We start from the raw sequence: 18874 nt of genomic DNA, 5'->3' as shown, positions 1-18874 counted from the left end.
AGTTGCTTATCATAAACCAGCTTTCCCCAAATAGGGACTATCAAGATGTTTTATACAGCCTCCATCATTTCCACAAATACTGTTAGCTAGTCATCCCCTGCCATGCGTTGCTGTGACCCAGTCTGTGTATATGTGTTTTGGGTGTGTATATGTGTGTGTATATATTTGTGTATATGGGTGTCTGCGTATATATATATATATATATATATATATATATATATATATATGTGTGTGTGGTTTTGCGCATGTGTTGTAATGTATTTTTTGTTTTTAGGCTATTAAAGTCTCTTCTGCTGTGTTTTTCAGTGTTTTTATGAGTGACGGTCACTCGTAGGCCTGATAGGTGTATTGTGTCCAAATTTGGTGTCAATTTGTTCAGTGGTTTTTGAATTATGTTAATCCCACAAATGAACATTACATTTTTATTTATACAGATGATGAGGGCTCATGGAAGTTGCAACCCCAGACATCTAAAGAGCAGCAGATTGGAGAAAGCGAGTCTATGACGAAGTATTAGTCCATCTAATGAAATCTAGGGGAGTTACACCATTTTCTCAAGTCCTTGATCAACCAGGAAGATAATTAGATGCGACTAGAGAGACTTATCTGAGCCTAGAATAAGATAAATGAAGACAGTGCACTTTGTATTCTACAAAATAGCAAAGAAACACATGCTCTTTATCATCAATTAGCCCATGTGAAGTTTTGACTTGATGTTTTAACATTATGACTTCAGGCTTAGAAAATTCCATGCAGTTTCCAGTAAATGCCAGAAAGAGCTGAATGCTCATTGACACTCTTGACATATAATTGATTAGCACAAGTAGGGCAATCTCAGTTATTGCAGGTAGCAGAGACTCCTCAAATGCCATTCATCAAATACATTCCATACACAGAGCTCAGACCAATTTCTACCCTGAGGCAAGATCATAATCTACAAAAACTTTTTTTTTTACCTTTCTGCTTGTTGGGGATTCCAAAAAGCCAGTTACTGAATCTGTAATAGAAGATGATGCTGGGAAGAAATGATTGTTGATATCATGTGGAAACATGGAAATTTCATTTTGACGATACATTCTATGATGTCGAAGCTTTGCTACCCATTCATCAAAGACTTCCTGAGAGTTTGCCTAGAACGAAATTGAGGTTATTGAAAACAATAACTCTAGTTTGACAAATTACCAGAATGCAACACAACTTGATTGAAGCGTTCTATTTATTTCTTCTCAGTATGGTCAATGGCCAGTATGGTTCAATATTGCAGTAATGGGTTCCTAACCTTGAGTTATGGATGTGTAATCGATTTGTATTTAGTAAGACGACATAGTCTGGGGTCCCATCTACACTGACCATTTAATGCAGTTCATAGCTAGTTTTAAACTGCAGTGGCCAGACAACAAACTCCCACAAATCTGGCATGATGAAGTTGCAGTCTACTCCCTCCTTTGCAGGAGGGTTCTTGAAATTTTCCAAGGAGCCAATCAAGTAACAGGGAAAGATGGTTGGCCCATTAAGCATTTTAATTCTTTTGGAGCAGCAGTATAAACAATCAGAAGTTCCATTAACACAACTATTCCACCCTCCCCACATCTCCTAATATGAAGTTCCTGGTCTCAGAACTAGATTCCATATTTAACCCAAATGCAAATTTTCTCAAATGTGGTCACAACACCCCATGTTGCTACTATATCTACCGATTTCATCTTTCATGCAATATGGCTTCATTGTAGTTTTACCAGGGCCCATCATGCCCATTTTCCATCTACATACGCAGCACAAGCAAACTACTAATTTACCACAAAATTCTAAAATAGTGACTCATTAAAAGAAAACTTTAGGCAAAAACATACATTCTATCACAAATATCTATTCTGATAAAAATGCTTCAAAGTAAACCTCAGGAAATCCAGTACTAGATACTTAAATCCTGGCTTCAATTGCACATTTCTATGATACCAGATTTTTTAAAGCCATGAGACAGCAACCATACCAGGAATGAAAGTTTGATTTATTTTACCTACAGTGTTATTACTGAAGGTCAAAAAATTAATTATTTTGCAATAATTATTAAAAGTAAGTATTGCTTCAATTTTTGGATAGTCCGCACCATGTTACTGTCACTACAGGAACTAGGAGCCCCCAGTGGTGCAATGGGTTAAACCCTTGAGCCAGCAGAACTGAAGACCGATAGGTCGCAGGTTCGAATCCGGGGAGAGCATGGATGAGCTCCCTCTATCAGCTCCAGCTCCCCATTGCGGGGACATGAGAGAAGCCTCCCACAAGGATGATAAAACATCAAAAATATCTGAGCGTCCTCTGGACAACATCCTTGCAGACAGCCAATTCTCTCACACCAGAAGCAACTTGCAGTTTCTCAAGTCACTCCTGACATGAAAAAAACCCCCAAAACAACAGGGTTCTGACACACATATCTTTTAGTCCACATCAGAAGGTTAACATGTAAGATAGGCACATTTTATTCACAAAGGTCTACCCAGAATTCATTCTCAATTTTAATTTCTAAGATATATAATGATCCATGACATTGCTTATTCCATAAAGGAATTAGACTGAACATTATACACCTATGAAGTAACTACAAGATATCACATATTTTCTTTCAAACTATTCAACCATGGAAACACAAACTGAACTCTTACACCAATGACCAAATCTAGATCCAAATGTGGAAAAAATATGTTTTTAAAACCCATTTTTATTTGTTTTGCTTTGTCAACAGTTTCAACAACGTATGTAAAAAAATTATGCTAGTTATCTTTACTGAAAAACCAAATCAAACTAGCTATGTCTAGCTGAAACATTCTGGTTGTCTAACGATAAATGCAATCTGAACCTACCAAATAAGGAGAAAGTGAAATTGCATTTTAACAAACCTAGTGAACTGGGCATATATAGTAGATTGAAAAGGATTTTGAGAACAGAAGCAGACACATCTAAGCTGAGTGAAATATTTGCACTTAGAGGACGTATCTTGTTATTGTTTAAATATGATTACCTTTAAATGATAAATATGTTCTTCTGTATCCAAATCTATACATTTTGTTGATTTCTTCACAGACATCACTGAAAGCCCAACATCTATACATCCATGAAGCTTTCCCCTCTCTATCTGCAAAGAGATATTTAAAACAATTCAGAGAAAGGTCAGCAGAAGACACTGGACTATCTGTTTCTTTCTACTGATATCTAGCTCAGGAACAATCACTTATTTCCTTCACCCAAAACTGATATCATTCTATGAAAGCATTTTGGAACATGCTATGAAAGCATTTTGGAACATGCCTTCCAGGTACTTACATCAGCTGGGCTTTTTGCATACTTCAGAATTCCTCTATCCAGAAAAAAGCATCTCTGTAACACAAATACAATGCTGTGAGTCAGGAAGAACAAAACTATGCAATATATTTTATGTTTTAGAGAACTGCAATGCTCTCTCAACAATGCCTTATAAGATGAGTGAAATCCCACAGATTTTAACAGTAACGAATGCCAGTATTGAACATTTACTTCTTACCTTGTGCCAGCCTTTCAGAGGCCATTTCCTTTTTTTCAGCAGGTAGCCTTCCTGTTTTTGCGGTTCCTGTGTGTAATTCATGGCTCCCCGCAGTCCTTCTACAATTTCCCAGCTGTCCTGTTTGGAGACAAGGTCCAAAAGATGGTGCTTATTCTTTGTTTGCGCAAAGACCAACAGACTCAAAAGGAACATTTAAAAGGAAAGAAGCACAGATCCAATCTCCCACACTCTAATAACCTAAAGTATTTGGATTTCAATTTCCATGACATCTTTCAAATTCAGTGAAGAACAGAAGAGTGCAGACACAGAAAGAATCACAGACTGATACAGACTCAGATGTGTTTTTGACATAACGGCTGCATTCAGAGGCAAGAGTTTATCAGAACCTACAATTCTGATCTAGCAACAATTAATCAGTATATCCTGATACACACTGTCCAACAGGCCCAATGCAAGTAGGGACAAGTGAAGCCAAGAACAAATTGAGGCTCAGCTATCACCCTATCAGGTGCTAGAAATAATATTATACGAAAGCTGACTGGCACAACCATGGGATCACAACCAGACACATCTCGCCACATTATAACAGTAGATGTGGCTCTTAATGAGACATGCTGCATTATCACAGAATGTCTAAGCCCCATATCATTAGAGAAATTATACTGTTTAGCTAGTATTGCACCACCTGACATCCTCCGAGAAGTAGCACCCAAGATTGAAAGGACCAAGGTACTGACATCTATGGCCCATCCCCTGTTTGGATATCAGCCAGCATGCCAACACTTTAAATCAAGAAACAGCTTCCTAAGATTTACAGAGTTACTCGCAGGAACACCTCAGCAAGGGAGCGTCCAAAAGTGGCAGGCTAAAACCCAGAACCTCAATCCATGGCTGAGACCAGATGAGAAACTCTCTCCTGGGCACACAGAAGAGTGGATGACCTGGAAGACGCTGAACAGGCTGGGCTCTGGCACCACAAGATGCAGAGCTAACCTTAAGAAATGGGGCTACAAAGTGGAGTCCACGACATGTGAGTGCAGAGAAGATCAAACCACAGACCACCTACTACAATGTAACCTGAGCCCTGCCACATACACAATGGAGGACCTTCTCACAGCAACACCAGAGGCACTCCAAGTGGCCAGCTTCTGGTCAAAGGACATTATACATAATGCCAAGTTCTTTTTTAAAAACTTTGTGTTTTTAAATGCATTTTAACTGTACCCTCAACTCACTTCTGACACAATAAATAAATAAATAAATAAATAAGAGACAAACCAGGCTGGGTTTGGGTGTCACACCATTCCTACCTTATTCCCAGTATTAGCTTACGGTTGTATCTGGATGCATCAATAGCTACATTTGAATGTAACAGTAAACTTTGGTTTAATGAATTCATGATTGACAATGAGTAAACTATGAAAACAAGTTTATCCCTTCCAAAAACTCTAACTATAGTTTAGGAAAATGTTTCAGCAATAAGTAGAATGTAACCTCCGAATTTGATGTTGCCCCACCCATATCTTCTGGGTTTGCCTTTAAGAGCATTTCTGTCTTCAGTTACATCCAAACACTATGCCAGGGCTTGGAACACTACCCCGTAAATGCAGCTCATTGTATTATTCATTATTTGAAACAGTAGATGCGTTACCGCCATTATTTTGCTTGTTTCATCAATAGTATCTAATTACACCAAATGGTATGTTTTAATTTTACCTGCCTCTCCTTTTTGGGAGAGGCCAGAAAGGATCCCCTTCTGGAACCCAATGGGGGCTACATCTGGCTATCCTGTGTTCCAGAAAAGTAACTTCTCCCCTGTAGCCTTTCATTAATAAACATTCATCTGCATGTACTATTTTTAGAAATATGTTGCCACATTCCTAAGTTTCTCTTTCATGGATTTGATTATTCACAAGCTTTTAGCTTTGTCCTAACAAGGTCCCCCTCCTTGCCCCCTGCTTTCAATCTCCTGTCCTTTCCAAAGACCCACTCAGACTGTAAACCTTTTCCAGTTCATCAGTCTGTAAGGTACAGTTGGAAGAACAGGAGATTAGAGGAGAGGACTATAATGTCAATACTTAGTTAAACTAGAAGGTTGGGCCAATAAATGAAAAGCAAAACATGACAAACGAGCTGTGTCAAAGACTGAATCAGCCATAAAGGCACTGCAAAGAATATCATATCACTGGAATCTTAGGTCAACTGGGAGAAATGAAAGAAGAGCATGCTCTGTGGTCAGATAGATATTTTTGGCTCCTTTTTTACCTTTATCAGGCCATATTCCTACTCTTTTTGAAACAAGAAATAGAAGTCCAGGTTCCAGAAGTCATTTAACAATAATAATAATAATAATAATAATAATAATAATAATAATAATAAGCAGTAATTGGAAAAGCTGACATGATATGAGGATTTAAAGATCAAACTACAAAGACCCTGGCACAAGCCAGTAAAGGTGGTCCTAGTGGTGATCGGCACTGACAAAATTACCATCTGTCAGCTGCAAAAGGCCACCCTACTTGGATCTGCATGCATTATTCACTGATACATCACATAGTCCTAGAAACTTGGAAAGTGTCCGACGTGTGATCCAATACCAATCCAATCCAATCCAATAAACCTTTATTGGCATATAGTATGATCCAATACAACAGCCAGCATAGTGACCTTGTTTGCAATGTATTAATCTTGTTATGTATGGGACTTCCAAATTCAGACTGGCAGAGTTTTGGAGCACAATACTCCTGACCTCACGATTGTGGAAAAAAGAAAAGTATGGATCATTGATTTTACAATCCCAGATGACAGCAGGATTGACGAGAAGCAACCGGAAAAGCTTGCATGATATGAGGATTTAAAGATAGGACTGTAAAGACTCTGGCACAAGCCAGTCAAGGTGATCCCAGTGATGATCAGCACACTGGGTGCAGTGCCCAATTACCTTGGCGTGCACCTAAAAACAATCAGCACTAACAAAATTGCCATCTGTCAGCTGCAAAAGGCCACCCTACACAGATCTGCAAGCATTATTCACCGATACATCACACAGTCCTAGACACTTGGGAAATACAGAAGTCAGCATAGTAATCTTGTTTGCTGTGTACTAATCTTGTTATGTATAAATAATAATAATAATAATAATAATAATAATAATAATAATATTGTATTTGTATCTCGCCACCATCTCCCAAAAGGGACTTGGGGCAGCTTACAAAAGCACAAAGTACTGCAGCAGAATACACAAGATACAATAAAATACATAAACATTTATAAAACAATAACCATGTCAAGAACATAAAACAGAAAACAGATTTCCAAGTGATCAAAGCACATGCACATTATTAGGAGATTCAAAAAGGAAAATAGCATAGAATTAGCCTTGTAAGGATACTGTAATAGTACATGTAAATGGGGCTGATGAAAATGTTTTTCATGATTATAACTAATTACAGGGATTTTATTTCTATTTTTATAGACAGCACAAACATTTTGTAGACAAGTCACGGTGGTGTCTTAAACTCTAAGACTGTCACCCCTGTGAAGGAAGACACTGAGGGCCAAAGATGGGATACAGAAAATAATATGAAAGTGAAACAACACATGAAGTGAGGCTATCATGGTTCAGGCACATTTTTGCTGAGCAAGCATTTGACAAAGAAGCACAAATGCATGAAAAGAGAAAGAAGGAGAAATGCAGAAATAGGACTGAATTTGAGAACTGAAAGAGTTTGGAAACACTTTCACTCATATAAAATGAAGTAGAAAGATGCACTAAATTCCTTGCTAATACTTTACTTGGCTTATCTCAGCACCAGCTGCTTTCAATATGCATCCTTTGCCTCTCACTTAAACATGTCTTTGCCAAATGAATGAGAAAACTGCAGAGAGGAAAAACTGGTGGAAGCACAATGGACTCTTCAAAAGCCCTTCATTGCCACCAAGAATGCTGTAATACATAATTTTAGTTCTTGTCAAATACATTTGTCCAGAAAGCATTCCCATTGGTTAGTTATTTATTTCGTATCAAAAGCATTGCATAAATTAGGATAAAACCTAATGGTAACTGAGGTTTTAAACATAAGGTTTTAAATTCTTTGTGTTATTGTTTATATGTAAGTTATATTAATTGTACTGTTTTATTTGCTTGCTGTTTTGTTTGTACTGATATGTTGTTGGGCTTGGCCTCATGTAAGCTGCCCCGAGTCCCCTTGGGGAGATGGTGGTGGGGTATAAAGTATTATTATTATTATTATTACTGCTGTAATATTAGCAAGGCCATGTGGCATGCTGGGAGCTGCAGTCCAAGAATCAACTTTTTCAAGTTCTGTTTTTTTCCTTGAATCCTCTAGAATAGATCCTTTTGGGGGGAAAAAGTGAGAAAAGCTGGGGATGTTTCAAAATAATATAGGCAGATTTCTTCCAAAGGTTTTCCATGACCAGTAGGAAATACCAACAAGACCAATGCATAGGAAATAGTAGCATAAAATAACTAGAAATGTTTTTGCCTCGTAAACCAGTTATTGGAGTATTGTTTCTCGTTTTACATGTTATAGTCTGGTACAGAGAACAGAATGCATATGTAAAAATGTCCACTGAGAACCATTTATGTTCACTGAAATCATTGCTTTCCTTGGTGAAATCCACAAAAAGGCTATTTTGCTGGGGAAAGTGGCAATATAAATGCATGTGTAATATTCACAATAGGCAGGAGAGTATGTGTATCTGGTTCAGCACAAAAACAAAAGAGAAACAAAATGGTCAGGTGCAGCCCTGATCTTTATGGGTTGCAACTCCCAGGATCGTTTACCATTGTCCAATGCTAGCTATGGCAGATGGGACTATTAAGCTCCCAACATCTGACCAGCCAAAAATTACCCGTTCCTGCTCCTCTGGATGTGTTGGACTGCATATCCCAGAATTTCCTACCAATGCTTTTCTATACAGTCTGGGAGTTTGCGGGTTACATTTGGTGTGTCAGATTGAACATGTCTACTTTAGTGGTATATTTTGGTTTTTAACTACTATGTGGAGAAAAAACAACAGTAACTTTAAGAGCACTGAAACTGAAGTATCATGTCTGTAAAATGAAGACTGTAGGATACTTTAAGAGTAGAGGCCCTCCTTACCATATATTTTTCAAAAACTGGTTTCACCTTTGCTTTGCTTAACAATGTTGTGTAGATCTGTCTGGTTCCTACCTCAAAGAGCAGAATGTTTTCCGAGCAGGCAAGACTGATTCATGACCAGACATGTGGCTTTTAGATCACATTTCTGGTCTTGATAATAGTGAAAAAATGCATGCCATGCAAATACAGGTGATCTATTAATAAGCACTAACAATTTCTTGATTCACAGCCATCCTTACTGTGTCTTATCCAGAAAGGAGTTTTATAGTGTTCACTGTATGAGGCTAACTTCAACTGATCCAAGCCCAATTTAAAAATAAAGAACTTGAACAGCAGACTGATCAGGCACAGAACAGATTACTTGGTCACAGTATATACCCTATGAAGATGAAATGTTGAAATAAATGACATATGAAGCTAGCAATCTTTATCTTGCTTTCTGGTCCCCTTTAGTGATGTCTTTCATTGTTTTGGCAAAGGGGTAAGCTGCCATCTCATTGCAGGCAGCCCCAAGTTATGAACAAGATAGCAGGTACATTTTTTCAATGTAGCTCCAGCCATATAGGACTCAGAACAATGGCTTCAAACTACAGAAAAGTGATTCCACCTGAATATTTGGAAAGATTTCCTAACTGTGAGAGCTGCTCACCAGTGGAACTGTCTGCCCCCAGGGTGTAGTGGAGGCTCCTTCTTTGGAGACTTTTAAACAGAAGCTATATGTTAGATTCTATATGTTAGAATCAGAGTTGGAAGAAACCTCGTGGGCCATCCAATCCAACCCCCTGCCAAGAAACAGGAAAATCGCATTCAAAGCACCTCTGAGAACTGGCCTCTGTTTAAAAGCCTCCAAAGGAGGAGTCGCCATCACACTCTGGGGCAAATAGTTCCACTGCTGAACAGCTCTCACAGTCAGGAAGTTCTTCCTAATGTTCGGGTGGAATCTCCTTTCCTGTAGTTTGAAGCCATTGTTCTGTGTCCTAGTATCCATGGCAGCAGAAAACAAGCTTGCTCCCTCCCCCCTATGACTTCCCTTCACATATTTATACATGGCCATCATGTCTCCTCTCAGCCTTTTCTTCTGCAGGCAAAACATGCCCAGTTTTTTAAGCTGCTCCTCACAGGACTTGTTCTCCAGGACCTTGATCATTTTATTTGACCTTCTCTGAATACATTCCAGCTTGTCAACATCACCCTTCAATTGTGGTGCTCAGAATTGGCAGAATAGAAGGGTAGCATGACTTCCCTGGATCTAGACACTATACTCCTATTAATGCGGCCAAAATTCCATTGGCTTTTTGGCTGCCGCATGATATTGTTGGCTCATGTTTAACTTGTTGTCGATGAGGACTCCAAGATCTTTTTTACACATACTGCTGTTGAGCCAGGCATCCCCCATTATGTATCTTTGCATATATATCGCTAGCTTTGGATGGCATAGGGAAGGGTTAATTCCCCTGTGTGGTTTTCTTTTGCTGTCTGTGTCTCTGTTTAGAAGATTTCACGTCACTTTCTGTCCTTGTGATAATTGGATTTTGAAAAAAAAAGGCTTATTATGGAAACAAGGATTAGTGAGAAAGCTTCAGTGGAGATCCCCTTTCCCCATGATAACTCTTTCAGGAGTGAATTTCCCTTTCTAGGGATAGATTTTTCTTATTACCTGTTGTCTCACACCTGTTCTGAACTATGAGTCTTTTGTAAGTCTAATGTTTGTAACTCAGTGACTGCCTGTATTCAGATACAGGATCATGCTCTGAAAATCAAGATAAATTTACCCTAATTGAAGTGGTCTGGTCATGACATTATCACGAAGTCTTTTTTTTTTTTAAAGCTAACCATGAATATAGCAGAGCAACATTCTCAAACGGCAATGATTAGGAGGCTGAGTGAGATCCCAGTCATTCATTTTAGGAGGTACAATGAGTACATGGTGCCTTTGTTAATGTCATTTTACTTCTTCCTGGACAATACTCACTTTGTAATATGTAAATCATGAACTGGATGGTTGTAGTTTATGTTCCACAAACATATCAAATGTCAATCTGCAAAGGCATTTGAAGGTAGCAGACAGCACTCAAAAAAACCTGTTATCAAAAGAAAAAGACTAAAGCCTGAAGAAATGCTAAAACATTCCTCCATCCTTTATTTCTCAACATCATAATCTCCTATGTTTAATTTTGCACTGACCACAGGCCTTTCTCTCATTTTGCCACACATATAGGATTTATTAAGAAACAAAAGAACAGATTTGTTATGGAAAACTCCATTACTGCAATTCCAAAATGCCAGGTCAGTATAAGCAAGTGGAATTACTGCTATACTGTTGTTTTGGAAGACAGGCTTAAGAATCTAATAGAAGTCTGGCATCCACTTGCAGCTCAGTCCTTGACAACTAAGCCCCATGAAGTTAAATGGAACTTACATTCAAGTACATATCTACAGGATCAGAGCTTCAATATTGTAAATTAATTCAGTACAGGGTGGAGAGCAATTCCTCTCCAAATACTGTTGGATTACAACTTCTGTCAATTAGCCAGCATAGCAAGTATGGACTGAGGAACTTTTCTGAAATGCTTAGGACCAAACATATTTTGGATTGGATGTAAGAATACCTATAATTTGCATATACGTATATAATGAGATATCTTGGAGATAAGACTCAAGTCTAAACACGACATTCATTTATATTTCCTTGCGCAATGGGTTAAACCCTTGTGCTGGCAGGATTGTTGACTGACAGGTCAACGGTTCAAATCTGAAGAGAGCGGGTTGAGCTTCCTTTGTCAGCTCCAGCTCCTCGTGCAGGGACATGAGAGAAGCCCCTCAGAAGAAGGGTAAAACATTAAACATCTGAGCATTCCCTGGGCAATGTCCTTGCAGACGGCCATTTCTCTCACACGAGAAGCAACTTGCAGTTTCTCAAGTTGCTCCTGACATGAAAAAAAGAAAACCTTATACACATAGCCTTACACACAAAAAATAACATTTGTGTACATTGAACTATCAGGTGCTTTGAGTCTCTTTTGAGAGAGAGAAAGCAGAATATAAATACGACAATATATATAAATAAATAAAACAACGGTGTCACTATCTCAGCTGGCCATGCGGACAATTTCAGATATTTGAGTATTTCAGATTTTGGAATTCTGGATAAGGGATGCCAAACCTATAAGAAGTTATTCTGGGAGTTTTCTGACATCTGGAGAACCACATGTTCTCCAGCCCTGAATTTGGGGACTATAATTCTGTACATCTGCCATTGAAGGAACAGGATCCTGCACCAGCCTACTCTAAAACTCCAGAAGAATTTATTACAGTTCCCGATACTTCCAACATAGTCAGTTAAAGAGTGCTTTGTAGAGGAAGGCTGGGCTAGAAAAATTAATGGAGAATAGGTCAGTGCCAGTGTCTTAGTCTTAAAGTTTAAGGTACAGGCAGTCCCCGAGTTACAAACATCTGGCTTACAAATGGCTCATAGTTAGGAACAGGAATGAGACAACAGGAAATGAGAGAAATTTAGCCCCAGGAAGGGAAATTCACCCCTGAAAGCATTATCATGGGGGGAAGGGATCTCCACTGAAGTTTTCTCACCAATCCTTGTTTCCACAATAAGCCAATTTTTCAAAATCTAATTACCACAGGGACAGAAAGAAAGAGAAGTGAAATCTTCAGATCAGGGGCACAGGCAGCAAGAGAAACACCACAGGGGTCTCAACCCTTCCTATGCTATCCATATCGATATACAGCGTATTTGGCTGGAGCTATGGTGAGAAAATGCACCTGTTCCGACTTACAAACAATTCATAACCAACGTATAGAACCTAACTTGGGACTGCCTGTACTGACACATGAGTCCTCTGAACACCATCTGCTGGGAGCCAACCATTGGCCCACTTAAATGGGTCATAGCTGCACTCAACCAACCCCGGATTCGGCCATGATGTTTTCACCATTGCATTTCCTGAAATTGCAAAGGTGCCAAGTGATGGCCAGGGGTTTTCCAGAGGTCTGCAGTGATGAAAAATGACACATCCTGTGGAAAAAGCAGGATAGTGGCACTGGCTCTTGTAAACAGTGGGGCTATACCTGAACTGCTTCTGGTGTGACAGAATTGGCCATCTGCAAGGACGCTGCCCAGGGGATGCCCGTATGTTTGATGTTTTACCGTCCTTGTGGGAGGCTTCTCTCACATCCCTGCATGGGAAGCTAGAGTTCACAGAGGGAGCTCAACGTGCTCTCCCCGGATTTGAACTGCTGACCTGTCGGTCAACAATCCTGCACCCATTGCACCAGTAACCCCTCCCCTGCCCAAGTTGGTTAGTTTGGAGCATCTCCCCCCTTTTCCTAATGGGGTAAGTTTGAGATGATTGGGTTTACCACATGTTAGGGAATGTCTGGACGCCCAGGGGCAACTTCTGATCCAATCCGGGGTATGCAACCATGTAGACAGCCCCCATATCCTCGTAAGAGCATCTCCTACTACACAAGTTATGATATTATCTATGGACTAAATTAAATTTGGACTGATCGGACAAGGTAATTATGGCTTTGTGATCTATTGCTGAATGCCTTGGCTGTAAAACTGACTTTATATATACTCTAATACACCCAAGACGGCAAATAATAAAGACAACTAAATTTTCCACTACAGAGTGTACTAGAAACCCTCAGCTCTATTTTATTTTAGGAGGAAAGTATGAAAAATGAGCCTAAAGAGCCCTGATCCTTGTTATTACAGTTCCTTGAACAGACCAGATGCCAGTGCCAGACTTTTATCTAAAATAAAATGCTGTTGGACATAGTGGATATTTCCAAGTGCCAAAAATAGAAAGCTGATTTGTGGAGGAGGATAGGGTTTTTGCATCAGCAGCATCAACTAAGCCATTTGTTATGGTTCATAAAATTGGAACAAACCATTATAAATTTCCTTTTTCTTTTTTTTTTCCCACCAGTGCGCTTACTACATTGTCCCTCTTGCACTGCACTTGTTTTTAAGAGATTCCTAATAATGGACTGCTCTGTCATTGATATATATACTGTTCATTTGTCTAGGACTTCAGCCTTGCTTAGAGTACGGCCCATTGAATTCAGTGGGCCTTTTGAATAAACTTAAATAGAAGTGGGCTGCTTAGTCTGTCTTTTATAGCTCAGTTGTAAAGCGCATAGGAATTATGCAGTTGAAATGGGTTCCTACGCCCAACAGCAAAACAGTTATGAAATTAAAATAATCAAGATATTCATTCTCTTAGCATCCATGATGGCAAAATTAGTCCTGAATTCAATATTAGTTAACTGTAAATAGAAGAAGAGCACAGTTATTCAGCCCAACAATGAAAAACCTTGTTTTTCTAGAAATCGGAGCAATGACAAAAAAATGATCTAATAAGAATCCTCAACTATACCTGTAATTATGGTTACCAGTGTGAAAACTGGAGAGGGTTCCTGAATTGTTAATAGTTGTATAGGAGATTTCAGAACTTCTTACCTGGTAACAAGCAATACCTCCTGGTATTCCCTCTTCTAAATAGCCATTGAAGGTACAGTATCCAATCTGTTAATCTTACCTATAATCCCTTCATTGTATATAAGTACAGTGAGACTATGACCTTAAGATAACAAACAACCCACATCATAGGAAGACCAAAGGTTTGTGTTTGATTTGAGGAAGGAGGAAAATGTGCTATTGAACTACAATTAGTTAAAGCACATTTAGGAAGTATTTCTTTTTTTATGCAGCCTCTCTTTACCATGCCGATTCCACATGGTTTTGCACTTAGTACAAGGAAAAATCCCAGGTATATTTATAGCATTCAGGTGTTTGAATTTTCTCTTTGTTGCCTGTGAGATCTGGAGAGCCACTGGCTGACATTTGGCAAGTGTAACTCTCACGTGTTTAGAGGGAAAACAATGGTGAACCTCCTCCAAATGAGTCTTGCTGAAAAAGCATGAGCAAATTATCATTAATCAGAATCAATTTGAGGAACATAACAATGAAGAATACAAAATTGAAAAAGAGGTTTTGTTTTACCATGACAGTGTGCAACGGTCACATAGGAAGGATACACTATCTCCATGAGAACTTGTGACACCTGCACTCACCTAAACACACCAAAGCCCAAATGTTCTATGGGAGTGTGTGGGCCAAAATTTTGGATACCCGGGCTATTTTTGGACCAGGAGAGTCCACCACTGTTTGACAGAAGAACACGATCTGGACTTAAAATAGCCCAGAGAGACCCAGAAGCATGGCAAAATGTCCCAATATCTCCTAGGCTGGATCTACACTGCCATATAATCCAGATTATCAAAGCAGATAATACACATTATCTGCTTTGAATAGGATTATATGAGTTTACACTGGCTTCAAAGCAGATGATCTAGATTTTATATGACAGTGTAGATTCAGCCCTAGAGGATTTGGGGGAGAAAAATTATGTTCAATTTTTTGACCTCCAGTTCCTTGGAAATAGGTAGGGACATGGAGTCTGTTAACTGCATTTTGATTTCTCTTGGTGAAAGTGATATGGAAGCCTATGGAACACTTTTCTACACATACACTTCCTCATTACTGGTGTAAAATTGTGAAAGGGTCAAGCTGTGGCCCCAGTGAGTTTAACCACTGAGCTGCTGAACTTGCTGACCGAAAGGTCACTGGTTCGAATCCGGGGAGTGGGCTGAGCTCCCACTGTTAGACCCAGCTTCTGCCAACCTAGCAGTTGGAAAACATGTAAATATGAGTAGATCACTAGATACCGCTTCTTCAGGAAGAAAACGGCACTCCATGCAGTCATGCTGGCCACATAACCTTGGAGGTGTCTACGGACAATGCAAGCTGTCCAGCTAGAAATGGAGATGAGCACGACCCACCAGAGTCGGACACAACTACACTAAACGTCAGGGGAAACCTTTCCCTTTGCCTCAGAGCTGTGGAGACAAAGCTGTTCCTGATACCTTGATGGCTACTTAAAATGCTTGCTCTATTTTTTAGGGAAACAAATCTATTGAATAGATAATAAGCATAGAAAGAACATGCATTGGCACATCATTAATCATCAACAAATGGCTCTGATCGTAATGTCAGAAAACCCACAACTAAAGTTTTAGACCTAGCTTCACTATGTGTCTCTTTATAACAAAAGAATATCAAACATGAAATCATATTGTTAGATACAAAAGCCCTGAAGGCAAAATCTCTAGGGAAGTTGAAGAATGGTAGCATTAACTATCATGGAATCGTGATCAAAGTTTATTTAATACTTTAAATACACTTACGATTTGAATTTATGAGTTCTATAATGGTCATTATTATATTTGCCTCACTTATAAAGCATGGGATGCACAAGAAAGTGTCATACATTCCCTTACTGATAAATTGCAAATTTCCTGAAGTATCTTCATATTATGTTTTTTAGCAATTGTTTAGTAATTTCTTGAACTGTCTTTTTGTCATTTTCTTTAGCTAATGGCCTTTTAGGCTTGCTCCATGTGAACAGGAGTTCACTTTTTGAATAATAAGAATTATATCTCTTATAAGGGATCAGGATTTTAGAGATGCTTAGGTGGGGAGCCACTGATCTAGATGTATTTTGTCCCTAGTTGTACTGGCCCCAATGTCAGAAAGGAGTGCCTCTGAAAATATATACAAGATGTCTACCCACACAGCCCTTTGTCCCCTGAAGCTGTTTAAACCATCTCCTAATCTGATTTACTTAATCTGATCAACTGCACAGACAGTGGGGAAAAGTGGGAAGTTGTTTCTGACTTGTCTGCCAGATAATAGCAAAAAAGAAAATCTAGTCTACACTGGAAAGAAGTGGAGCTATTGAAGCTTCGGAATAACTTCAACAACCGAGAAGAAAATGAAAGGTGCCAAGCTTACTCTGAAATTGGGAGCAGTATGCTTTTGAATGAAGTGTTCTTGTTCAGATTCTAAATTATATGAATTTAATAATAAGTTCTGCTTTTTGAACTTGAGTATTTTTGAGAAATTCACTTTCCACTGTAATATGAAATGTCTATATGCCAAATCAGTTCCCCATTTTTTAAAAAAATAATAATGCTGAGGTCAAATAAAGGAGTAATTTTGCTTCTGGGACTTGTTTAAATTCTTCCAAATTTTAAAAAGTATACAAAGCTTGTATACAAGTTGTATACAAGCTTGAAGACAACTCTTTAAACTGGATTTAAACTAGATTATATGAGTCCGCACTGCCAGATAATCTGGAATAAACAGAAAACCTGGAATAAACAAAAAACCTGGAATCAAATCTTGGGATATAGGGCCTGTCTAGAAGGGCTCCTAGAGACAATTGATAGCCTCCCATCCAACTGCTAACCATCGCTGATCCTGCTTTACATAGTTTATTTTGCAGTTAAGGCTGAACATATAAATATGAAAATACAGACATTTAAAAGTTGAGCATGCAAAGCCCTGAATTTGGATGGAGAAATGAGTCATTTTTAATTTATCCCACTTAAGAAAATGAAAACATCTCTAGTTCTTTCCAACCTTAATATTAAGAAAATTGTTTATTATGGTATGTTATTATAAAAAACTGAAAATAAATAATCTCCCATTTCTAAAGTAAACTACTTGGAAATAAAGACTCCTGACCTCTCGTTTGCCCCTAATGTTCTCAAGCCATTGCACAGCATGATATCTACAGTATTAGCACATTTGCCAAATAAATGGATTAGTGAGAAGTAGGTGCCTATACTAAAAATACCTCGTGATAAGACATTATTTCCTAGGAAGATCTTTTCAATCTACATATACATGTTTGCATCATTTTTGTGGATAATTCTGAACATGGAAAACTGTATTCATCATACAATAGACCAGATCAGACATGGTCCATTTTCAAACATATAGATCTGAGATCCTATTTGTTCATAAATCAAGTGCTGATATTTGATAATATTGCAAATATTATCAAATTTTTGGTTCTTAGAACAACCTATAATAATATTGTTGAAATATCTGGTTATTTTAAAACATGTATTTTAAAATAAATGCTCCACCCGACTTGCCAAAGAAATAAAATATTGTGAGCTCTAAACTTGTGGTTCCAAATATTGATGTGTCACTTGTTTTTAGACTTTAATCCTCAACTATTATGGGCAAAAGGAGGCACGATGGGAATTTTATTTCAAAAATAGACCCACCTTTGCGATTTGCAATTCAATACATGCAAAAAGATGTACTGCAAATGTTTCTTGTGAAACTTTGACTCTACTTACAAAGCACACAAGAACTTCAAAATCAAACATAGAGGAGGAACATTTTTGATTTTCACACTGTCATTGGACAGATTTGCAATTATACATTAATCCCAAAAGGTGAATTAGAAAACCAACAAATAAGAATAGATTGCTTAGCTGCTAACAAGAAACTGAAAAATTGTAAGAATTGGCCCAAACTGATGAACTTTTCTATGTCATTTTTTAAAAAAAACAACAGTAACACTACTAGCTTTGCTTTCGCTGCACAATAAATCACCATTATGGCAAATATTTAAAATTAACCAGATGGAGCAATAGGGTCAGGCTTTAGCACAGCAGTTTAACCGCCAACTGCCAATAGAAAGGTTGAGAGTTCAAAGCCCGGGTCGGGGTGAGTTCCTGGCCTTTAGCTCAGCTTCTGCCTACTTGGCAGTTCGAAAACAAATGTGAAAAGATAAATAGGTACCACTTTAAAGCGGGGAGATATTTAAGACACCCATAAAGAAATGCCAGAAAAGTTCAAAGGGGAAGTTTACAAACAAAGCTTTTGAGCAGGGAAGACAGAGCGACAGCAACCCCCGCCCCCCAGGGCACAACCTCCAAGATGCCAAAGATGGGAAAGCATATCTATCTATCTATCTATCTATCTATCTATCTATGTACAGTTGTCTGTCTTGTCAGTGCATAATGGCACTGTATGTATGCTGTATATGTGTTCTGTGATCCACTTTGAGTCCCCTTTGGGATGGGAAAGGCAGAATATAAATACTGTAAATAAATAAATGTAAATAAATAGTGGTTATATGAAGATGCCCCTATAAAAGATTCACAGTCAATGGTCATGACTCTCCAGATAATAATCCTAATTTCCTTATCTGGTTTATTCAAAGACAAGCAGATAATATAAATGGTATTCTCTAAACTGTAAATATGGCTACCTTTTTAATCAGATGAAGGTCAGAAAAAGAGCACAGAAGTTAGCTGTTTTTTAAAA

General features: G+C 38.4%; 1 protein-coding gene across 5 annotated transcripts in view; it reads right to left on the bottom strand.

Annotated features, from left to right (window-relative positions):
* The window catches only part of OSBPL3 (oxysterol binding protein like 3), a 116890-nt gene that overhangs the window by 44844 nt on the left and 53172 nt on the right, over nt 1-18874 (bottom strand). For all 5 annotated transcript variants that reach the window (XM_067470253.1, XM_067470251.1, XM_067470254.1 and 2 more), the window contains exons 3-6: nt 3536-3652; nt 3319-3372; nt 3017-3130; nt 957-1130 (exon numbers count right to left, since the gene is read on the bottom strand). In XM_067470253.1, the coding sequence (XP_067326354.1) occupies nt 957-1130; nt 3017-3130; nt 3319-3372; nt 3536-3652 (459 nt within the window). The remainder of the gene's footprint in view (nt 1-956; nt 1131-3016; nt 3131-3318; nt 3373-3535; nt 3653-18874) is intronic.

This window comes from Anolis sagrei, chromosome 6 (genome assembly GCF_037176765.1).
Source record: "Anolis sagrei isolate rAnoSag1 chromosome 6, rAnoSag1.mat, whole genome shotgun sequence".
NCBI classification, from domain to species: Eukaryota; Metazoa; Chordata; class Lepidosauria; order Squamata; family Dactyloidae; genus Anolis; species Anolis sagrei.
This window is presented reverse-complemented; position numbering and strand designations above follow the sequence as displayed.